This window comes from Gorilla gorilla, chromosome 9, assembly GCF_029281585.2.
Source record: "Gorilla gorilla gorilla isolate KB3781 chromosome 9, NHGRI_mGorGor1-v2.1_pri, whole genome shotgun sequence".
In the NCBI taxonomy this organism is placed as follows: Eukaryota; Metazoa; Chordata; class Mammalia; order Primates; family Hominidae; genus Gorilla; species Gorilla gorilla.
In genome coordinates, this window is record NC_073233.2 from 75,933,504 (window position 1) to 75,956,911 (window position 23,408).

General features: G+C 58.6%; 1 protein-coding gene and 1 long non-coding RNA gene across 6 annotated transcripts; one reads left to right on the forward strand and one right to left on the reverse strand.

Annotated features, from left to right (window-relative positions):
• The first annotated feature begins 1,435 nt into the window (after positions 1 to 1,435).
• Positions 1,436 to 22,141, forward strand: LOC101147407 (aldehyde dehydrogenase family 3 member B1). Of its 5 annotated transcripts, none has more exons than XM_063693272.1 (10): positions 1,436 to 1,540; positions 8,138 to 8,300; positions 11,407 to 11,517; positions 11,653 to 11,773; positions 12,050 to 12,135; positions 12,595 to 12,676; positions 14,359 to 14,745; positions 15,469 to 15,635; positions 18,879 to 18,978; positions 20,619 to 22,141. In XM_063693272.1, exons 2-10 carry the CDS (start codon positions 8,139 to 8,141, stop codon positions 20,807 to 20,809), a joined length of 1,407 nt encoding a protein of 468 aa, XP_063549342.1. In that variant the 5' UTR covers positions 1,436 to 1,540; position 8,138; the 3' UTR covers positions 20,810 to 22,141. The 5 variants fall into 5 exon arrangements, with proteins under 5 accessions (XP_063549342.1, XP_004051709.3, XP_055210621.1 ...); XM_004051661.4 differs by lacking the exon at positions 1,436 to 1,540 and adding an exon at positions 3,137 to 3,240; XM_055354646.2 differs by lacking the exon at positions 1,436 to 1,540 and adding an exon at positions 3,875 to 7,708.
• On the reverse strand, positions 19,202 to 23,348 carry LOC129525271 (uncharacterized). Its single transcript, XR_008669438.2, has 2 exons — positions 22,610 to 23,348; positions 19,202 to 22,285 (listed from the first exon to the last, which is right to left on the reverse strand). It is a non-coding gene; the product is annotated as an uncharacterized lncRNA (long non-coding RNA).
• Between the last annotated feature and the right edge of the window lie 60 nt (positions 23,349 to 23,408).

Here is a 23,408-nt window from a genome sequence, read left to right on the forward strand (position 1 = left end):
CAGGGCCTCAGGGCCAAGGCCTGGGGCAGCCACTTCCTCAGGAGGGCAAGGAGAGGGGCAGGAGGACATTCACATGCTCTGAGCGCCTACTGAGCACCAGGTGCCCTGTCGGTGCCTTCAGGTCGGCTCTCATTTCACCCTCGCAGTAGCCATGTGAGGCAGGCAGAGTCAGCCCCATTTTACAGCTGGGGAAACTGAGGCCCAGTGAGAGGACGTTTCTTTTCAAGGTCACTCGTGGGCAGATGAGGCAGTGAGATGCTCTCGGGCAGGTCTGAGGCCCTGTGAGCCAGGCTCAGGGGCGTGTTTCTGAGAAGTGAGGGAATGAATGAATGAATTATGAATGAATGAATGATTCCACCTGATGCCATGCTCATGCCCTGCCCACGCTCCTGTCCTAGAGTCTGGAAGGTAGCTCTCAGACCCCTCCAGAGGGGGCCGGGCACTTGGAATGGTCACAGTTCCGGGCCCACGTGCATGGAATGACTTGTTTCAGCCTCACAATCACGTCCCATTTTACAGATGGGAAGGCGGAGGCACGGGGGGTTAAGACACTAACCTAGGTCACACAGGTAAGTGACAGGACCAGGATTTGAGCCCAGACCTCACACTTAACGCCCTCCATGCCAGGTGCTGAGATCCGTGCCCGCCGAACCCTCTCATTCACCCACAGATGCCCCCGGGACTGTAGTCAGCCCCATTCTCACATGGGAACACTGAGGCCCAAAGAGGCGAAGCGTCAGCCCAGCAAGGAGGAGGCAGGGCAGGCAGGGCCACAGCTGTCTGGCCCGGAGCCCTGAGCAACCCCTCCACCCACTCTTCCTGGCTGGCCTGGGCCATGGCAGACCTCACCCCAGAGCTGGCTCCAAAAGTGAGTCCTCCTGGTGCCCTACCCAGAGGGCTCCCCATTTACCCTGGGCTCCTCAACAAAGATGGGACTCCCAGGCCCCACTGAGCCTCTGGAGCTTTGAGGAGTAGTGAGGGTCACCCAACCCAAAGTGGGGAGGGCCCAGCCCTCCTGGGAGGTGTGTGGCCTCCCTTGGGGGGAGCCTCACTCCCAGGGCAGGCTAGGAGTTCTGTCCCAGGAGGACAGGCCTCTTCGGGGGCCTCCTCCCAGGTTGCTCCTGCATTCATGACAAGTTCAGCCCCTGTGAGTTGGGGGAAATTCTTTGACAGCTCCCTGGCCAGGGAGGGGACCCTCAGGATCCTGAAACACCCCTCCCACCTGCCAGTACCCGCCAAGATGGGTCCCTGATTTGCTGTGTGGCCTTAGACCAGTGGCTGCCCTCTCTGGGCCTCACTCCCAGCTGAGACTTACAGGCTCAGCCCCCCCCCCAGCCCGGCCTGGCACCTGCTCGATCTGGCTGAGCTCCAGAGAATGGCAGGGCTGGGCTGTCACATGCTGAGCCACGTGACTGGCAGCGGCTGGGGGCTCCATCCCACACAGAAGACAGGGGCTCTGCAGTCCTTCACCCCCACCCTAACTATCTAATCACGGGCCACCAGTGTGGGCGTGGTCCAGAAGACCTCACCGCCCTCCCAGGTAGGCAGGGAGCTGGCGGGTGTTGGGGGGCATGATGAGCACCTCCCAGGTGCCACGTTGGCCCAGAGGCCCCGGGGCCAGGAACTACGGAGACCCAGGGCACCAGGGAGATGGTAGCAGCGGCAGGCCCAGGAAGGGGCATAGAGGAGGCTCTTCCCCCACACCTGTCACCCTGTCCCCTGCCTGTCCACAGCAGCTTGCCCATCATCCCCACAGTATGCTGGCTCTGACAGGTGTATCCAGGGCGGGCTGGGGGCAGGCAGGGACAGGCTTAGGCACAGCTGCCTGTACCGAACCTGAGGAAGATCGGGACTACAGGAACCACCAAGGTGACACGTGGCATCATGACCACGGTCCTAAGCAGAGAGGGAGGCACTCCTCCTGGGAGGCAGAGGGGACATCCAGAACGGGTGCAGCCCCAGCTCTGGAGCAAGAAGCTCTGCCACACACACGCCCCATGTTCACATCCCACCCCCTCTCTGCCCCCACTTCCTCGTTTGTAAAATGTTAGATCTGCGGAAAGACAGGCTCTATGAATGGGGTGGCCCATGGGGTGGTGTGGAGGAACACGGAAGCACAGGGTGCTGGGAGAGGAGCAGGTATGAGGTATGGTCCCTAAGATGGTATTTCTAGACTCCAGCCACCTTTGGGTCTGACCTCTTTGTTTTGCAGAAGGGGAAACTGAGTCTTGGGTAGGGTGTAACAGACAAAACACCTCAGACACTGGATTAAAGAAGGAAGAGGTTTATTCGGCCGGGAGCATCGGCAGACTTGCGTCAAGAGCCGAGCTCCCTGAAAAAGACATTCTTGGCCTTTTTAAAGGCTTACAACTTTAAGGGGTCCACGTGAAAGGGTCGTGATAAATCGAGCAAGCTCGGGGAACGTGACCGGGGGCTGCATGCATCAGCTAACAGAAAAGAAAGTTTTGCAGTGCTTTCTCATACAATGTCTGGAATTTACAGATAACACAAGTAGTTTAGGTCAGGGGTTGATATTATTATTATTATCACTTTTTTTTAACTACCAGGGCCAGGTGGTGGCGCCAAGGTCTTCTGGCTATTTCTCTTACTTCTGTTTTTTTTCTAACTTTTTGCTTTCTCTCTTTCCTCCTGTCTTGTAAACCAGGCAAGGTGGTAGGAGGAGGGCAGCAGGAGTAGTAGTGGTCTCCTTCCTTAGGGGAGGCATTGAGGGAAGGCTGGGAGTGGGGGGTCGAGACTTCCTTGCTATTCTGGGCCATAACATTCCACATAATATTATAATAGAATATAATTAATACAATAATAGTTCCCCACCCCACACCGGGATTCCCAGGGCCCACTGCCCCACTCCTCCGCCTCAGGCTGGCCCTCAGCTCAGTGCTCAGCCCTGCTGCAAAGCCTCTCCTCCTCCTCCTCAGGCTGACCCTCAGCTCAGAGCTCAGCCCTGCTGTGTGGCTCTAGCCTGGCACCCTCTGGGCGTTGACTTCTTCTCTGTGGTCTGGGAGGAGATGTCGAGGCCCCTGAGGGAGGCGGTGGTGAAATCTTGGCTTGCAGCCTCCAGCCCGCCCAGAGCCAGAGTCAGGCACGAGGCTAGGGCAACTCCGCCCCCCACCCCCCCCACCCCCACCCCGGGGACTGGCCCTGCGTTGGACATTTCTTAGCTGCAGGGCCACCAGGCAGAGCGGGACAGCCAGGAGGAAGGGCAGCTTGGCAGAGCCTCAGGTACAGTATCCCGGGGAGGCTGGGGCTGTAGCGGGCCAGCAATCGGGCCAGAGTCCAGCTCAGCAACTCCAGGTTACAGGCAGCCCAGGCAGGCCTAGCCACCGGCAGCTGCACTCAGAGGCCACTGTGTCCTGGCTGAGCTCATCTGCCTGCCTGCTGGGGGAGAAAGCGGAAGGAGGAGAGGCAGGTCTGGGGAGTGGCAGTGAGGTCCCGGGCACTCCCCTGGCCAGCAGGCACCCTTCCGTTGTCCGAGCTGGGCTGCCACCGCCTCCTTTTCCTGGGACTCCCGGACACCCTCCAAGGGAACCAAAGGAAGAGCTCTGGGTCCAGCTGCCCCAGGAAGGACTGTGCCCCCCTTCCCCGCAGGGGTCAAGTATCCCTTCCAGCAACAGCCGTTTCCTGGGCACCAGCCTGCATGCCCAGTGCTGATGCAGGGACGTGGCCATGAATGACTCTGGGAAAGAATCGTTCTTAGCAATGGACTTTGTCAGTGTCCAAGAAAGGAGTGGCCAGCCAGCCCTGCCCCGCCTGCAGGAGGCACTTCTCATCCCGGGAACTGTGCCCCATCAGGGAGCCGAGGCTGTTCAGCCTCTTTGTGACCCGGGGCTGGGTTGGCCCGAGCCACAAACGAGGTGATACGCTGGTCCCTGGCTCCCCAACGGAGGGGCTGCTGAGCTTTGGGAGACCTCATGAAAATTCAGCTTAAGGCCATGAAAAGACAAAATGACAACACATTTAGTTATAGATCAAATTGGCTTCTATTTATGATTCGTGAATCTGGACAGCCTCCATTCTACAAAATGGAGTGAGAGCTCCCACCAGGCAGTGGCGGAGCAGGGGGTTCGTAAGGCAGAAAGGAGGAAACAGAAAAATAGGAAACACCAAACCGCCTAATACCGGATCGCTGCAGACTGCTTTTTTCTAAGGGGTAAGGCAGAGGGGACCTGATGATGCCGGTTCAGGTGGACTGGAATCTCCTGCTTCCCGGAGAAACTGGTCTGTGGTTTTGGGCTCTGTCTGCTTCCTTAAAGCTTCGGTTTGATGATGTGGCATGTGGCATGAGTGCCTCCATTTTGGTTTGGTCTGGTCTGTTGGGGCCTAGTACAGGAGCTCAGTTCAAAATCACAGCCTCTCATCATGTTTGTTTAATGAAGCTACACTGCAGGAGATCAGAATCGGAGACCCTGCGGTATTGGGCCTGTGGGTCCCCTGAAGTTGGCCTAGTGATCCCCACCTTCTGGCTGCCCTGATGGGGGTCCCCCAGGCCCTCTACCCACCATGTTCAGTCCCTCTGTCACCACATCCCTGTCCTCAGTTGGGTCTCAGGGTGATGTCCTTGTCTCCCCAACACCCACCTTGGATCAAGGCCCCTTCAGGCCCCTGCCCCAGGGGTCTCCTCCCCGAGCTCTCCTCTGGTACATCCGTCCTCCATGGATGCTGAGCACTTCCCGGGGTCCCAGTGCTTGAATTCTCCCGACAGTGGTAATGGGTGCCACAGGCAGTGCCCAATTTTACAGATGGGAAACGTGAATACAAAGAGGTCAAGCAACCTGCCCAAGGTCTCCCCACTCACACATGTGGTTGCTGCAGTTTAAACCCAGGTCATTGGGCCCCCAGACCATGCCATGCTGGGAGGATGCTCTTAGAAGTCCCATGGTGTAGATGAGGAAACTGAGGCAGGAAGAATGAGAGAACGGGCAGAGCCTCCGTTTCCCTGGAATCCAACCCACTTGATAGGCCAGGGTGTGAACGAGCAGGGAGTCCCTGCCCAGGGACGGTCCCTGCTGTGAGGTTGGGGGCAGCGGCTCGGCCAGCCATTCACTCCCTGTGATATGTCAGCCCCGTTCCTCCCCACTCTGTTCCCAGAGCCTGTGGGCACCCACAGCGAGCACCCAGGCTGGCATAGTGCCCAGCACATGGGCACCTTATTGTTTTTAGAGGCCCATGGCCTTGAGAGGAAGTGGCTGGTCCTGCCCTGGCCCCCAGGCCAGAGGAAACAGCCGCTATCTTCATCACCAAATGATGTGGCAACTCCCCCCGACCCCAGAAGCTGCGGGTCTGGGCCAAATGCACCTCAACCTGTGATGGCGGGCCACACCCCAGAGACCCTTGGGCCCATCAGCCCCTGGACCTCAGTGGCTCAGCCGCAGGAGGCAAGAGGCGGTCTCAGACCCCACAACCTAAGCAGTGTGGTGAGTGGCAGCAACAGTGAGGAGGGAGGCCAAGGAAATGGAATCCAAATAGCAAGAGACCTCCCCTCACCGGTCACCCCTCCCACAGCTGGCCTACCGGAGTCCACCCGGCCTTGGGTCTGCTGTCCAGGCCCCAGCCCAGTGTCCCTTCCCCCAAGGACTTGGCTGCCCATCCCCAGGGGACTGTGAGGGAGGTGGGAGCTGAGGTGGATAGTCTTCTGCTCTTCTGGATTTGGGTTTTCCAGTATGAGGAGCTGGGTGGCATCAGGCAAGCTCTGGCCCTCTCTGAGCCTCAGCCTCCATCTCCTTCAGTGGGGTGAATAGTGGTCCCTCAGTGGGCGGCCGTGGTGGTGAAATGAGCGAGGGCAGGCATGGGGATCACACTCCTTACAACCTCACACTGTGGGATGAGTGCCGCGGGGGTGGGCTTGGGGGACCCCAGCCCAGTGCCTGATTCAGGAGTTCCCTATTCTGTGTGTCCACAATGGCTGCCCAGCACCCTTGGGAGATAACAGGCCCAGGATCCCCCCGATCTCAGGCAGAAGGTGGCCTGGGCTTCTCCGCTTGCCAGGGTCCTGCCCAGCTCCCCGTCCCCCACTGGGCACTCCCTGGGGGCCTCAGTCCAGAGTGAGTGACCCGTAGGGGCAATGCCAGGGCTGGTTGCCCTGTGGGAGAGATGTGTCCTGTGGCCCCGGTGAGTTGTTTTCAGCGTTGCTAGGAGGGTTGCTGGAATGTTCCCTGCAGAACTCCATCCCCCACAGAGCTCCCGGCCCACGGTCCACCATTCACGTTATGTGCCTTGCATTTTTGTGGTTTCTGCAGAGATTCTTACAAAGGGTGAGAGAGGCACAGGCGTGGTTTGCCTTTGACCACTGGCAGAAGTCTGAAGGTGAGAGTAGAATGGAGAAGGACCCAGGAGAGTGCGGAGTTGAGGGAGATAAATATTTGCAGGCTACTTAGCAAAACACCCAGAGCTGACCTTTGTCGAGTACTTTCTGTGGGCACAACAGCAAATGTTTTATGCAGCATGATGTCATTTAATCCTCACGATGACACCAGGTGCCATTAGCATCCCCATTTCACAGATGAGGAAACCGAGGCAGAGAAGGTGAGTGACTTGCCCAAGGTCCCACAACCAGTAAGAGGCAGAGCCCGGAGACAGGCCTGATGGTGGCTCGAGAGGCTCGTTCTTGGCTCCTGGGTCTCAGTCCTGCTCCCGTGACGAGCCATCCCCTATGGGGACCATGGTGCCTGTCCTGTGTGCGGGCCGCTGCCCAGCTTCTCCCAATCAGAGCAGGAAGATGGTGGGTTCAGCCTGGCCCCCCAATCACTCCAGCTGAGGGCTGGCCTGGGGCTCCCAACCAGGCTCTCGGTAGCACACTGGTCCAGCAGGGCCATCCTGCAGACCGGAGCAGATCCCGCCCTCAAGGTGGCCACTTAACAATCACCCACAGCCTTGCGCTCACCGATGCTGGGCCCTGGGCTCAGAACCGACTGTGTGGTCTCATCATTAGCTGGCAGGTGCCATCATTACACCGGTAACATGAGAGGCTTCAAGCACTAGGTCTCAAATAAGGCACAGAGGGGCCTGCCTCCCAGTCTAATGAGGGGGAAATAAGGGAGATGTGGACAGGGTTGGGAGGTGGGTAGAGTGTAACCAGACATTTATCACATGGCACAACTCAGAACGCTGGGGAGCAGAGTCAAGGGGCCACTGTGACAGTGGATGAGGGCATAATCTGGGTGGGCTGCCTGGAGGAAGCATCAGCCAAGCTGAGATCTGGAGGAAAGGGACTCGGAGAGGGAAGGAGGAAAGGGTCCCCACGGGTCCTTGGCACCAGGCCGAGGAACGAGTGCGTCAGAGTGCTCCTCCGATGAACTTCAAGTAAACAGGCAGGGCTCGGGGGAATGTCTAGGCCCCTACCCTGCCTGCCAGCTCTGGCTGGCACCAGCATGGAGGCAGGAACGCCCTCTCCCCCGCCCTGATCCTCTCCCCCACAGCTGTTTCTGCCTCCCAGCACCACAGCCCCGGCAGGGTGGGCAGCAGGGCCTCCAGGAGGCCCGAGGTGTTCTCCCCCTCTTCCTGAGGAAGCTGAGGCACAGGGAGAGGAGGCTATTGCCCACTGGCCTGGCCTCCCTGGGCAGTGCCCCCAGGCTGGGGACAGAGGAAGACAGAGAATTCTGTGTCTGGAGTGCTCCAAGGTGGTGGCCATGGTGGCAGTGGGTCACCCCCTCTACTCATCAAGCTCCTGCTTACACCATTCAGGCTGGCAGAGGTGAGGCCGCCCCGCCTCCAGGAGGGGCATCAGGGCAGGGCAGAGGCCATGGCTTGGGGTTAATTTCTGTGCGGCAGGAAGAAGCATGGCGCTCTGCCTGCCTGCTCACCCTCGGGGGCTGTGGTGGAGCAGCTGTCCCCAAGCCCACACCCAGTCCTGCAGCCGCCTCCAGGTCCATGGCAGAGGGGAGTGGTGCGAGGGTCTTCATGTGTGTCTGGGAGTGCTCACTGTTGGGTGAAAGGGGTTGCAGGCAGCCTCAGTCCCTGTGGGGTCATCTGAGTGGGTCCCTGTGTGTGTATAAGGTAGAGGTGTCTGCAAGCCCCTGTGGGTGCAGGCAGGTCAGGGGTGCCCAGACCCTGGGGCGGCTGGGTGGTGCCCATGAAGGAGGGGCAGCCCTGGCCACCCAGTTCATGCCGCCCCATCTGGCAGGATGGACCCCCTTGAGGACACGCTGCGGCGACTGCGGGAGGCCTTCCACGCGGGGCGCACGCGGCCAGCTGAGTTCCGGGCTGCGCAGCTCCGAGGCCTGGGCCGCTTCCTGCAAGAAAACAAGCAGCTTCTGCACGACGCACTGGCCCAGGACCTGCACAAGGTGGGCTGGGGTTGGGGGTATGAGAGGGTGCACTGGGGCGGGGGGCATGGAGGGCAGGGACAGCAGGGGATGAAGACACCTGCGCCCTCCATGAAGCGGGGCTAAAAGCAGCTCCTCCCCTAGGCCAGAGCCACCCTTGCACATTCATCCAGTCACTCATTTCTGTATTCATGCAGCAACTATTTGCTGAGCACCTACTATGTGCCAGGTACTGTTCTAGGCTCTGGGGATATAGCAGAGAATAAAACACAGTTCCCACGCCTACGAAGCTGACCTTCTGTCGGAGACAATAAAACAGCAAATAAATAATTGCACAGCAAGGCCGGGCACGGTGGCTCACACCTGTAGTCCCAGCACTTTGGGAGGCCGAGGTGGGCGGATCGCTTGAGGCCAGGAGTTCAAGACCAGCCTGGCCAACATGGCAAAACCCCGTCTCTACTAACAATACAAAAATTAGCTGGATGTGGTGGTGGGCACCTGTAATCCCAGCTACTCGGGAGGCTGAGGCATGAGAATCGCTTGAACCTGGGAGGTGGAGGTTGCAGTGAGCCAAGGTCACACCACTGCACTCCAGCTTGGGCAACACAGTGAGACTCCATCTCAAAAATAATAATAAAGAGAATAATTACACAGCATATTGGGTTGAAATATGTGCCCTGGAGACACACCCAGGGTGAAGGGGAGAGAGGGGGCCAGGATCAGGGTGCTGTTGTATATGTGGGGGTCAGGGAAGGTTTCTCTGAGAAGGGGGCTTTAGAGCAGAGATGTGAAGATGGAGGGGGAGGCTCCCCATGGATGCTGGGGAGATGGCAGCGGGCACAACACGTGCAAAGGCCCTGAGGCAGGAGGTGCTGGGTGTTTCTGCTTGAGGAGCAGCAAGGAGGCCAGCATAGCTGTCGGGGGTGGGAGAGGAAGAAACAGCAAAGATGAGGTCTGGGGTATGGGCCACACTGCGTAGGGCCTCGGAGGCCGTGAGGCCTTGGCCTTCTCTCTGGGTACAGTAGGCATCATGGGCTCTGTCTGGACCCTGAAGGCTTGGGGCCTCAGCCCCTCCCAATCCCAGTGGCAGCCAAGGCAGAACCCCAAGAAACACACTTCCCCCAACCCCTCACCCATCAGGGCCCATGCACCTGCCTGCCCCTGCCTCAGGACACCTGCCCCTGCCTCAGGACACCACCTGCCCCTTCCTCAAGACAGCACCTGTCCCTGCCTCAGGACACCTGCCCCTGCCGCAGGACATCTGCCCCAGGGGCTGCCCCCGGCTCCTATTCTCTGGACAAAATGTCTCCTCCCTTTGCCTTGAAGGCCGTAGTGTTCAGACCTTCCCCCAGCCCATTGGGCTCCCTGGGGACTGACTCCCCCGCCACCACTGAGCTTCTGCCACTAGCCGCCTGCCGGCCTTCATGAGACTTGACCTGACGTCTGTCTGGTCCCTTTTCTCCCTTCGGCTCTGATTCCACCTCCTGCCTTCCCATCCCAGCTGCAGGAGCCGGGCCCTACAAAGGCAGCAGTAGCCCAGAACATTCAATCTGGTCCCTCCCTCTGGACCTGGTCACCCCCCTGTCCCCACCCTCAGCAGGCAGCATCTGCCCAGCGTCACGTGCACCCTCTCAGTTAACCCCTTGGTGAATCTGGTTGGGCAACCACACCCAGTGGCCCCCAGAAGAGGCTGAGAGAGAGTGTGTTCTTGCCCAAGGGCATGCAGCCAGGAAGAGCAGAGCCAGAGTTTGAACCTGGCTCAAAATAGCCCAGTCTCCCAAAGTCAGGTCCCAGGTGACCTAGGAGGTGTTGCGGGCAGGCCACCAGGCTCATGGGGCCAGAGCACAGGCTGTGGGAAAGTCCGTGTGGAAGGCACCTTCGCCCAGCCTCAGTGGCTGGGAGGTGCCGGTGGGCGTGGCGTCTTCCTCCCTCTTGGGGCTCAGCTATAGCCCTGGCCTTGCCCCTGGTTCGCTGAGTGACCTCAGGCAGGGCATCTCCGTCTCTGGGCTTCGCTGGTCCTCTGGCCCGTCCAGCACCCCACTGGCCCGTCCCCCTCTGCCCTGACCCGGGAAAGCCTGCACCCCATAACCTCAGGCGCTGCCTCAGGCAGGGAGACAGCCTGGCCCCAGTGTCCCTGACCTGTTCTCCAGCAGCCTGCAGCCTGCTGCCTGGCTGGTCTCTCCTCCCTTGGGGTGCAGAGGGCAGGGAGCACTGGCTAGCCGAGAGCAGGACAATGTCCCTATTGATTCGGGTCTCCTCACTCCTGCTTAGAAGCCTGACAGTGGCCCTGGCCCCTGGGCTGTGGGAACTGACAGCATTTACCTAGGGGTGGCTGTGCCTGTGTCTCCTGCGGACCAATCTCCACCCTGCTCTTTGGGAGGCTGAGGTGGGAGGATTGTTTGAGGCCAGGAGTTCAAGACCTACCTAGGCAACATAACAAGACACTCTGCAAAAAATCAAAACAAACTTTTTTTAAAATTAAAAAAAACAAAACCCTAAGTCAGATCCCATCCCTGCTCTTCTCAGGAGTCCTTGCCCGGCCGCCTGGCCCCCTCACCTTGCCCACTCTGCTTCTTGCTAAACAGGAGCAGAGCAAGCTCACAGCCACCTCGGGGCCTTTGCAGCCGCCAGGGCCTCTGCCCAAAGTATGCCGCCTCCCAATACCCACGACTTGCTTGTTCCTTGCCTTCAGGTCACTGCTCCAATGTGACCGCCGCCTGGAGACCTGCACTGACCGCTTTGTAAAAACAGCACACACACACATGCTCATGTGGATGTATACATGTGCACACCTGTGCACGCCCACAGCCACACGCTCCAGCAGTCTCCACCCCCACCCTGCTCCATGATTTCCCTAGCACAGCCACGTCCTAATGGAGCCGTCAGCGTTCTCACTTTCATGTGGAACAACTGCCCCCTGCAAGGTCGGCCTCAGGGCCGGTCCCTCTGTTTGGCACAGAGACAGCACCTCACACAGGAAGCACGCGCTGAACATGGAGTGAGTGAGTGAACGAATGAATGAAAATGAATGAATGAGTTGTGGAAGCAGGCCCTGCCTGGAGGAGGCTGTGCCCTCCTGCCAACTCTGGGAATCCTGGCCCACCCTGACCCCACCCACTTCCTGCAGTCGGCCTTCGAGTCGGAGGTGTCTGAGGTTGCCATCAGCCAGGGCGAGGTCACCCTGGCCCTCAGGAACCTCCGGGCCTGGATGAAGGACGAGCGTGTGCCCAAGAACCTGGTGAGCCGGCCGGGCTGAGGCGGGCGGGGGGCTCAGGGGATATTTGCTCCCACAGGGTGGTCCCTCTGGGTGGGAGCTGGCTGCCGAGAGGCCGGGGTGCTGAGCACTTAATTTCATCCCCGGCTCCCGGCCCAGGCCACGCAGCTGGACTCCGCCTTTATCCGGAAGGAGCCCTTTGGCCTGGTCCTCATCATTGCGCCCTGGAACTATCCCCTGAACCTGACGCTGGTGCCCCTCGTGGGTGCCCTCGCTGCAGGTGAGAGCTGGGCCTGCCCCTTCCGGTCACCCTTCCCCGCTCGAGGCCTCAGGGCCACCCATGGATCCCAGGAGGACATGGGAGAACTGGCCCAGGTGGCAAAGAGGACTGTCTGGTCCACCATCCCCGGGCTGTGTGGCCCTGGGCCCGTCATGTCACCTCTCTGAACCAGGTTCTGCATCTGAAAGTGGGTGAGGCCGATGCCTGCCCTGCAGGTGTGTGGAGACCAGGAGCAGGCTACGCCTCCTCCAGCTCTCTCCCTGTGCTGCCCTGCAGGGAACTGTGTGGTGCTGAAGCCATCAGAGATTAGCAAGAACGTCGAGAAGATCCTGGCCGAGGTGCTGCCCCGATACCTGGACCAGGTAAGCAGGGCTGCCGGGCAGGTAGAGCGGGAACAGGCAGGGCTCAAGGGCTGGGCAGCCCCTGGCATGGAAGGGCCTGTCAGTCAGACCCGAGTCCCCACCTCAATCCTGCCTCTTCTGAGTTGTGTAAACTTGACCAAGTCACCACTCCTGTCAGCCTCAGTTTCCCTCTGAGGAGAAGCGAGGGCAGCCTGTTGCCCAGGGGTCCTGTGTCTGCCTCCACCTGGCCCTGGCATCAGCCCCTCCAGCGCCAGCCGGACTCCAAGCTGGGCCTGCCAATGCCAGGCAACCTTGGGGAGCTCCCTTCTCCCCACTTTGCCTCCACCCAACCCTCCTAGAGCCCTGGCTGGGTCAGGCCAGGCGGGGTGGAGGCAGGGCAGGGTCCAGGCAGGGGTGGCTGCTCCCTTGTGTTCTCGGAGCTGGGGTCCCAGAAGGAGCCTCACCCATCCCGCCTTGCAGAGCTGCTTTGCTGTGGTGCTGGGCGGGCCCCAGGAGACGGGGCAGCTGCTGGAGCACAGGTTCGACTACATCTTCTTCACAGGTGAGGCCAGGACGAGGGTCGGGACAGGCTGGGGTCGGGGAGGACAGCTGCTCAGGGGTCCTGTCCCTAACTCTGGGAGTCCACAGGGAGACTGAATTCTCCTCTCTCTCTCTGGACCAGGCTAGGAGCAGTCCTGGACCCCCAGGACCCCTTAGGAAGGGATGGAGTCCCATGTCCAGGGCCAGCCCACTGTGCCAACCACAGCATCAGGAACCATAGCCTCTGCCCCCACTGTCCCCAGACCCTCATACGTGACCCCACTGCCCCCAGGCTCTTAGACACCACCCTACTGGTGCCCACAGCCCTCTCTGCAGGCAGATGAGGGACTGGGCCTCAGCGTCCTGCCCAGGGTCACCCTGCTGGCCAGGATGGGGACAGGCTGGAATGTGCACACAAGCCCTTGGAGAAATCCACGCCAGAGGTCACTTTTTTTTTCTTTTTTTTGAGACAGAGTCTTGCTCTGTCACCCAGGCAGTGGCACAATCTTGGCACAATCTTGGCTCACTGCAACCTCTGCGCCTCCTGGGTTCAAGTGATGCTCATGCCTCAGCTTCCCAAGTAGCTGGGGTGACAGGCATGTACCACCACGCCCGGCTAATTTTTTGTATTTTTAGTAAAGACAGGGTCTCACTCTGTTGCTCAGGCTGGTCTCTAACTCTTGGCCTCAACCAATCCTCCTGCCTTGGCCTCCTAAAGTACAGGGATCACAGGCATGAGCCACCACACCCGGCTTCGAGTTTTTGAGCTAGGGAGGGGCAGAGGGAGTGGGAGGAAGACAGTGGTGCTGGCAGGCGAGTCTGCGCCTTACAGGTCGAGGCAGTCGTGGGGAAGGGCCCGGCAGAATTGACCAGGCCACCTCCCAGCAAAGGCAAAGGAGCCCTGGAAGGAACCACAGAGCCCAGGAAGCACTGTGCCAGGATGGGGCAGGGGTGAGAGTAGAGAAGGCACAGTGGCTCCTGCCGGCTTTAATCCTTGACCACAAGGGGGAGAAATGCCAGGGCCATCCCCACAGATGCAGCAGCGTGGTCCCCGAGTCAGGTCTGGAGAGGAGGCCTTGAGGCCCAGACAGGGCTAGGGCAGAGAAGGCTGTGTGCATGCGGAGACTGCTGGGCCCCTGGAGGCCAGCACAGAGGAGAGGTGAGGCCAAGCCAGGCAGGACGTGGGGACGCCTGCATCAGCCTGGGACAGTCCACCTCAAGGGTCAGAAAAAAAGGGCTGGGCAGGTGGCAGAACTTCCAGGTTTAGGTTTAGAGAAGAGAGACCTGAATGCCGCAGACAGAGCTGGACTCCAGCCTTGGGTGATAAGGGATCCCCGAAGTTTCCAAAGGAGATGGGTAGGGAGGGGTTCCATGCAGCATTTTGCAAAGAGTCCCCTGCAGGGTCAGCCAGGGTCACAAGCAGAGGCGGGAGGAGCCAAGGGGCTTGGCTCAGCAGGGGGACCCTGGGGGCCGATAGCAGCCATGCACCATTCCCTCCTGAGACTCTGTGCTTAGGGGCTGGTCCTGATGAAGGATGAGCAGGGCCCTGGGCTGCAGGGTGGCAGTGAGGAACAAGGAAAGGCCAGGCGAGGGCTGCTGCCCGCTGACTCCACCACCTCTCCAGGCAGGAGCAGGGCTGTGGGCTGGGCCATCCCGCCTGGTCCAGGTCACTGAACGGCCATTCTGGTTTCCTTCCATGCCCAGGGAGCCCTCGTGTGGGCAAGATTGTTATGACTGCTGCCGCCAAGCACCTGACACCTGTCACCCTGGAGCTGGGGGGCAAGAACCCTTGCTATGTGGATGACAACTGCGACCCCCAGACCGTGGCCAACCGCGTGGCCTGGTTCCGCTACTTCAACGCCGGCCAGACCTGCGTGGCCCCCGACTACGTCCTGTGCAGCCCCGAGATGCAGGAGAGGCTGCTGCCCGCCCTGCAGAGCACCATCACCCGTTTCTATGGCGACGACCCCCAGAGCTCCCCAAACCTGGGCCGCATCATCAACCAGAAACAGTTCCAGCGGCTGCGAGCATTGCTGGGCTGCGGCCGCGTGGCCATTGGGGGCCAGAGCGATGAGAGCGATCGCTACATCGGTGAGTCCTGCTGCCCCTACCACAGCCCACCTGGGCCAAGACCCCTCCTCACTGGAGAGCCCAAGGCTGGGCCACAAGTCTGGACCCGCGCCTGAAACCTGGCCCCACTGCCAGAGCCCGGCCTTGAGCCACGGCTCCAGTGCCATGATTCCGTCTCTGTGTTTCTGAGTCTGTGGCCCTATGAGGCCAAACTCTGGTCCCTCACCTTGGATTCGCTGAGCTCAGATCCCAGGGCTCCAGGGCTCAGCGTGCTAAGATGAACTTCCATCCCACCACCGGCTGTCCTGAAAGGCTGTAACCTCAGATTCTCCGAGCCCACGATCCCCAGGTTCTAAACTCCGACGGTCCCGTCCTGAGCCCCCAGTCTCCTGGGCCGTACGGCTCAGCAGCTCATGGGACACTGCGGCGCCAACATTCTGGGACACTGTTGCCTCATGAACTCCAAGGTTCTAAGATCCCATCACCCCTGACTGTGAGACCAAGGTCGGGGGATTCTCTGTGTCCCACAGGCCCTGAGCAGGCTGGGGAAGCTCTAGGGTCCCTTCTGGGGGGCTGTAGGGAGACTTTCTTCCCTAAACACTCCAAAGCCTGAAGCCTTGGGAAGTCAGACCTTGGGATCCTGGCCTAGAGCCCTGGCCTGTGGCCCTGTCCCCACCTCTACCCCCACCCCTGGGGGCGGTCCTGACTGTGGCCCCGGGGCTGAGCTGTCTCTGGTGCCTGCAGCCCCCACGGTGCTGGTGGATGTGCAGGAGACGGAGCCTGTGATGCAGGAGGAGATCTTTGGGCCCATCCTGCCCATCGTGAACGTGCAGAGTGTGGACGAGGCCATCGAGTTCATCAACCGGCGGGAGAAGCCCCTGGCCCTGTACGCCTTCTCCAACAGCAGCCAGGTGGGGGTGCAGCCGGGCTGGGCAGGGTCAGGAGCCCGCAGTGGGCAGTACAAGTGGTGGCAGCAGAGGGGCCACCAAAATCCAGTGGCTTCAGGACTTTGGGATGGTGGTCCTCTTGGCTCTGTCTCTGCCCACTCTCCTGGAAGCAGCTGAGCCTCACCCACCCCAACCCTGTCCCCAGTCTGGGCCCCACTCTCCTAGGCCTTCAGTGGGCAGCTTCCTGGGGTATGGGCCTTCTCTAGGGTCCAGTGTTTCCTCTAGGTCAGCCCCTGCCTTTGTCCTTCTTACACATCGGGGCCTGGTGGCCACATGACCCCTCAAGCCTGGCTCTGAAGGCACAGGCAATGTGTCGGGGATGACCCAAAGGTGCAGGTCCAAGAATAAGCCCTGATCCCCTACCCCTGCTCAAGCTGCAGAGGCAGCCTGGGAGGCCCAAGGCCAGAGTCCTCAGATTAAAAAACACCAAGAGGTACCAGCAGTCCCTACCCACCCCGCCCCCTTCCCCGGCCCTCAGCCAGTTCCCCGATTCCCTCCACTTGAACTTTTTTTTTTTTTTTTTTTGAGACAGAGTCTCACTCTGTCACCCAGGCTGGAGTGCAGTAGCACAATCTCGGCTCACTGCAACCTCTGCCTCCCGGGTTCAAGCGATTCTCCTGCCTCAACCTCCTGTGTAGCTGGGATTACAGGCGTGTGCCACTATGCCTGGCTAATTTTTTGTATTTTTAGTAGAGATGGGGTTTTGCCACGTTGGTCAGGCTAGTCTTGAACTGCTGACCTCAGGTGATCCACCTGCCTCGGCCTCCCAAAGTGCTGGGATTACAGGGATGAGCCATCGTGCCCGGACACTTGAACTTTTTTAAAATAAACTTTGTATTGGGAAATACTTTTAGATTTACAGAAAAGTTGCCAAAATGGTACAGAGAGTTCCCATGTACCCCACACCTAATTTCCCCCATTTAATGGTGCTTAGATGGGTCAAAACTAAAAGTGATGGCAGGGCTGGGCGCGGTGGCTCACACCTGTAATCTCAGCACTTTGGGAGGCCGAGGTGGGAGGATTGCTTGAGCTCAGGAGTTTGAGACCAGCCCTGGCAATATAGCAAAATCCCGTCTCTATGAAACATTATTTTAAGATTAGTTGCGCATAGTGGCGCACACCTGTAATGCCAGCTGCTCGGGAGGCTGAGGTGGAAGGATCTCCTGACCCCCCCCCAAAAAAAAAAAGTGACAGCAGTGCTTTACTATTAACTACACTCTAGACTTTATTTGGATTTTGCTGTTTTTCCACTGACATCCTCTTTCGGCCCCAGGATCCAAGCCAGGGTCCCACCTTGCATTAATAACCCTCTCAGCTTGAGTGCTGGACAGGTCTCCTGTAGAACATCCCCAGCCTCAGGTCATCTGGTGTATTTCTCATGATTAAAGAAGGGTTACTGGTTTTAGGAGAGAATCCCACAGAGGTGAGCCTGCCTCTCACACCACATCTGGGGCACCTGAGATGCACACGTGGCTAGTGAGTGGAACCTTCACTACCGGGTCAGGACGGTATCTGCCAGGGTTTCCCTGGGAAGCTACTATTGTTTGTTTCTTTATTATTTGGAAGCAAGTCTCTAAGCCTACCCCACCCTCACCAGGTGGGGGTAATTAAGCTGTATGCTGCTCTATCATATTGTTAGTTATTATCTAGTTATTTTATACATTCTTTTCTTATTCCATTTGTGGTTTGGTGGAATTCTGTTGTATTGCCATTTGATACCTTTCTCTTCCTCCTCTGTATGATTGTTTTATAGGGCCTGTGAGTTTTGTACTTTTGTGTGTATTATGGCAAATACCAACTTGTTTTTATGTTAAGATTCCTTTGAGCATTTCTTGCAGGACTGATCTAGTAGTGGTAAATTCCCCCAGCCTTTGCTTGTCTGGGAAAGGCTTTATTTCTTCATCTACGAAGCATAGTCTTAGCTGGATACCGTATTCTTGGCTAGCAGCAGTATCTACATCTATTTCCTGGAATTCTGCAAGAAAGATTCATCTCTTGAATTGTTTATTTAGGTCACTACGGACTCAGGTATATTTATTTGACTCCAGGGGCTGTAATCCAAGGTCGTGTGGTTTGTCTGAGGCTCGGGCTCAGAAGCCCATGTAAGATGTCCCAGCCTCTTGGGTTGTGACCACCTCCTTCCCCTCTGGTGCTACAAGCAGCTCCAGGCTCATCTTGTATCTCCCCCGCTCCAACTCCAGAAGCAGCCATTCCTTCAAGGAGCCCTGCTTCATCTGGATACTTTCACCTTTAGAAAACTCTACAGAAGTTTTTTGACAGTGGAGTCATCTGGCTTCAAACTTTTCTGACCACCCAGAACTGATCCCAGGACACACAGTCACACCTAAGACACAAGTCATGCACAAGGTGGCTTGCCCGTACTACCTGGGACGCCCTCTGCTGCCTTCTGCTCCATCTCCTCCATCTGCTGCCACTGCCATTGTGGGTAATGCTGGTCTCATGCCATGAAGTGACGTCTGAATCCACTGGGGGGAGTCCACTTTCCCCACATCAGACAAGCCCTGACCCAGCTGTGATCAGAGGTTCACGGTGATTGCAACTAAATATACTGAAGTTTTTGTGCAGCAACTATTTAGTGTCTACCAATCTTTTTTTCCTTTCAGTCTTCAAATAAGTCTACAGATTGAGGAAGAAAGTCCTTCTTAAGGACCTTCAAGCAAGGGCCAAGCTTCTGTTTCTAAAGTGCAAATCTGACCACATCATTATGTTTTCATGTGCCTGTGCTCACACCATACAGCTCTTCAGCCTCCACTCTGTCTGCAGTGCCCTCTTTGCCTGAACAACTTCTGTCCCTCCCAGTCCCTCCACTCAGCAGGCACATGACACCCCTCTCCTGGGATGCCTCCCTACTGTCCAGTACTGCCCTGCTGCCACTACACCCTCCATGTCCCCAAGCAACACCAGGTTTCCTGCCCCTACCCCCAGGCCTAAGAGTCTGTGCCATCAGCATGGACCACACATGAGCAGATGTCCAGGAAACATGTCCCAAGTTGGAAGCTTCATGAGGAGCTGCTACACAACCCGCTGCCCCACCTGTACCATCACAGGCCCTTCAGCTGACATGGTGGCCTCAGACCCTTTCTGAGGCAAGATCAGTGTCACGGAGTCCAGCATGGAACAGGCTCTGGGTCCTGAGGATCCTGATGGGGCTCAAGGCGGCCTCACGCACATCCTGTTCTCTCCCAGGTGGTCAAGCGGGTGCTGACCCAGACCAGCAGTGGGGGCTTCTGTGGGAATGACGGCTTCATGCACATGACCCTGGCCAGCCTGCCTTTTGGAGGAGTGGGTAGGTGCCTGCTACCCTGCCCTTCTGTTACCATTTGGTCAAATTGCAATAGTGTTACCTGCATACATTCCTGCCAAAGCACCCCAGCCCCACCTCAGTGTAGAGGGACAGGCAAGGAGGCCTCACCCCAGAACCCGCATCCTGCTCCCCACCCCAGAGGGTCTGAGTCCAACCTGGGCAACACAGTAAGACCCCATCTCAAAAAAAAGTCTGCAGTGGAACCTTCTAGGCCATCTCTGCACAGACACACAATTTAGTGAATTTTTAAAAATACCACACAACTATGATCACACTGCCCACTGCGATGCTATTTGCTCTTCTCCCCAACAGCATGACCTGGTGTCTGCCCCTCAGCAGCAATGCCGCCGGCGTCCTTTACTCCAGGGCAGCTGCTCCTCTAACCCCATCCCCCCTCCAGCTCTCAGTACGACACCTCCCCACCCTGAGAGGCCCGGATGAGTGCCAATCCTCCACCCCCCAGAGCAGCCCCGATGCCACTGCACAGTCCTGGCCTCTGAGTCAGGAAGCCTCAGAGATGGTCCTAGCAACACGCTGAAGGCCCTGTGGCCCAGGTGACATCTCCCCTTTCTGAGCCCACTTCCTCCTCAGAGAACAGTAGGCCCCGGGCAGGTGACAGGCAGTCCCGCCACCTGTCCACACTCAGCACCACAGTGAACGATGGCAGGTCCAGGCAAGCTGCCTCAGGTGGGTCCATGCCCTTCGTGGAGGGCAGCCAGGGGCACAACAGTGCCTGTGCTGCTGTCCTGGCTCGGCTCGAGTTTGGGCGGCTGCCCCCGACCCCACCTAGCTGCCTCCCCAGCCCCAGCTCCAGCCTCCTCAACCCACCTCCCTGCCCTGGAGGAGAGTCAGGGCTGTCTGTGGGCACATCTGACCCTGCTGCTCCCTCAAGAAAGCCTCCCCCAGCTCCCAGGCCCCCGAGCCGACCCTTCTTGGTGGCCGTGGCCCCACCCCGGCTTCCCCACCTGCTGCTCCCACAGCCTGAGCTCTGCCCAGGTCCCTAACACACCGCATGGCACCCACCTCTAAGGCTCCCCAAGCCTGGGTCCCTCTTGCCCCCACCCACCCTCTTCGTCTCATTAACTGCATATCCTTGGAGCTCACTCACTGCAGGAAGCCCCCCAGCCAACCCCACTCCACCCAGGCTGTGCCCTGAACGCCCTGGCCTGGGGCCTCGTCTGCCTCCCAACCTAGACGCTGAGGAGAGTTCACTGCACATAGCACCTACTGGGTCCAGGGGTCTCAACATCCCCTCAATCCCCACCACAACCCTAGGAGGGAGGTACCCTTGTCACCCCATGACAGAGGAGACTGAGGCACAGTCCAAGGTGACATGGATTGTTTGCAGCAGGGCCAGGGTTTAACCCCAGGCAGTCTGACTCTGGAATCCATGCCCTTGACCACCACCTGCCTATCTTGCCCTGGCATCTGGCATCCCCAGGGCTTACTGAGCTGGTGCCAAGCTCGGGGCTAAGCCCTTTACACACAGTGCCTCATGATCAGCCCACTGGACAGATGGGGAAACTGAGGCTCAGAGGGGAGAAGTAGCCCACCTAGGCCCCACTGTCTGTGACTAGGAGACCCCCAGCGCCTGACCACCTGTGTTCTGTGCCACTGTACAGGTGCCAGTGGGATGGGCCGGTACCATGGCAAGTTCTCCTTCGACACCTTCTCCCACCATCGCGCCTGCCTCCTGCGCAGCCCGGGGATGGAGAAGCTCAACGCCCTCCGCTACCCGCCGCAATCGCCGCGCCGCCTGAGGATGCTGCTGGTGGCCATGGAGGCCCGAGGCTGCAGCTGCACACTGCTCTGAGCCCTTCCCCAGGCCCAGGCTGTAGACCACCATGACAGCTGTCGCCTGCGGCTGGTGGAGACGGGGCCTGGGCTCCCGGGCCCGAGGAGGAAAAGGATTGCCAAGGCTCCAGGGCACCCCTCAAAGCAGCGTCTGCCTCCTCCCTCCTGGGTCTTCCCTCTCCCTGCCTCAGCCTCCTCCCTCAGCCGCTCCCAACCATGAGAGCCGAGGTGGGAGGCATGGGAAACAGTGCAGTGACCCACCCCCTGCCCCCGCACCAACCACCCATGTTCAGGAGAAGAGGACAGACACGGCACCTCTGAGTCACCCCTCTCCTGTGGAGCGGGCGTCCGAGGGGCCCTGGCATCTGACTCAGGCCACACCATGGAATCACTGCATCCAAGGCCATTCCTGCCCTCTCTGAGTCTCAGTTTCTCCATTTGTTCAGTGGAGAGAATTAACCATTGATACCTCCTGGCTGGATGAGGTGGCTCACACCTGTAATCCCAGCACTTTGGGAGGCTGAGGCGGGCGGATCACCTGAAATCAGGAGTTCAAGATCAGCCTGGCTAACATGGCGAAACCCCGTCTCTACTAAAAATACAAAAATTAGCCCAGCGTGGTGGCGCATGCCTGTAATCCCAGCTACTCAGGAGACTAAGGCAGGAGAATCGCTTGAACCCGGGAGGTGGAGGTTGCCGTGAGCCGAGATTGCGTCACTGAACTCCCGCCTGGGTGACAGAAGGAGGCTCTGCCTTAAAAAAAAAAAAAAACCTCCTGGGACTGTTGCAAGGATGAAATGAAGGATTGAGGGATTGAGGGATTGTTGAGCTGGAGCTCCAGGTGTCCTATCTTTCTCGGTGGGGTGGCACGGAGCGGGGCCGCCTCCCTCTTCTCTCCAGGCAGGTGGGGCTGTGGTTATGCGATAGGGTCTCCCTTCCCTCCAGCCCATGCCAGAGGAGCTTGTAACTCTTTATCCTCATGGTGCCCACTACGAGTCATACTCTTCCCCATGCTGCTCATCCTCCTGGGCCCCATCCACTCAGCCAAAGCAGAATGCAGGGTTTCCCGCCTGACAACACTTTTCACCTCCCAAGTCCCACTTTTGAACAAGCTGATGATTCTGAAACCGGCCCAATTTCCTAACAAGCCGGATGCTTGAGAAACCTACATTTGGACAATGAGAGGCAGCTCCTGCGGCCTGCGGGCCACCTCCTCTTCCTTGGCTCCTGCTTTCTTTTCAGACTATATCAACCTACAACTTTAGTCGGGGAGGGGGACAGGGGTGGACCTGAGTTTCGTCTCCTGTCTCTCTGGCTGATGTCACCTGAATAAAGCCTTCTTCCCTGGCAATACTTACATCTCGGTGATTTGCTTTCTGTGCATCTAGCAACAGGACTCTGGACCAAGCCCCTGGCGTTGGGTAACAATTCTGTAATGCTGCAGGACTTCCCCAATCCACGCAGGAATCCCCGCAGGCATCCACGCAGGAATCACCTGATGAAGGGCCAGGGTCAGGTGTGGGCCACCATCCCAAGTCCTCCCTTCTCTCTAGGGCCAGCCCCTCTCCTCTGAGCACCTGCTGACCAGCCCAAAGCCCTCTCCACTCCTCAGCTTGAACTCCCCCAGGGTCTCCCTGTGGCCCACAGGTCCTTTGGAGGCTCAGGCATCTGCATGCAAATCCCAAACCACTGTCCTCTTTGCACACACTGAGCCTGCCCTTGTCCTCGTCCTGGTCTACCATGCGTGTCCTCCCTCTGCACGGGCATGGGACATGCCCTCTGCCTCCTTCCCGTCCTGGCCTGCCCAACTCCTACCTACCCTCAGCGCAGATCCTCCCAACACACACATGCAGGCAGCCTCGGGGCCTCTGCGGGTCCCTCTACTACAGCATTCCCGGGGAGAGGCCCGGCGTGGTGGCTCACGCCTGTAATCCCAGCACTTTGGCAGGCCGAGGCAGGAGGATTGACTGAGTCCAGGAGTTCCAGACCAGCCTAGGCAACATGGCGAGACCCCGTCTCTACAAAAAATACAAAAATTAGCCGAGCCTGGTGGTGGCAGGCGACTGTGGTTCCAGCTGCTCGGGAGGCTGAGAAGTGAGGATCACCCGAGCCTGGGAGGTCGAGGCTGCAGTGAGCCGAGATCGCACCACTGCATTCCAGCCTGAGCCACAGAGCCAGATTGTCTCAAAAAAAAAAAAAAAAAAAATTCGCTGGTAGGAAACATAGGCTGGTTGAGTACGGGAGTCATACAGATCAGGTGGATCAGGAGGCCGCACACCGCAGCTCAACGGCCCGGGAACGTTACTAAATACTCCCATGCCTCAGCTTCCCGCCTTAACGTGGTAACACGTTACTGTAGTTTCTCCACGCAGAGCTGCTGTGAGGATTAAAAGAGGCCGCGTGAGTTGAGCATCTCGTCGCCATTACCGTCATCACACGCCCCCGACCCAGCCCCGGCGGGCCCACCCTCTGCAGGCCCACCCTCTGCACCCACGGCGAAAGCAAACTCTTTCTAAACCACGCCCCGGATGTCCCGCCTCCAGCGGCTCGGAAGTCTTCACTTATTGGCCTCCCCAAACCAACATGGCGGCCCCCTACAAACTTCAAGCGCCGGTCTC

Excerpts from the sequence above, each read along its gene's own strand:
- LOC101147407 (XM_055354646.2), top strand. The coding sequence starts at position 7,644 with ATGGTGGCAGTGGGTCACCCCCTCTACTCATCAAGCTCCTGCTTACAC. Across the intron at positions 15,636-18,878 it reads CCTTCTCCAACAGCAGCCAG|GTGGTCAAGCGGGTGCTGAC; the intron begins GTGGGGGTGCAG and ends GTTCTCTCCCAG. Across the intron at positions 18,979-20,618 it reads CCTGCCTTTTGGAGGAGTGG|GTGCCAGTGGGATGGGCCGG; the intron begins GTAGGTGCCTGC and ends GCCACTGTACAG.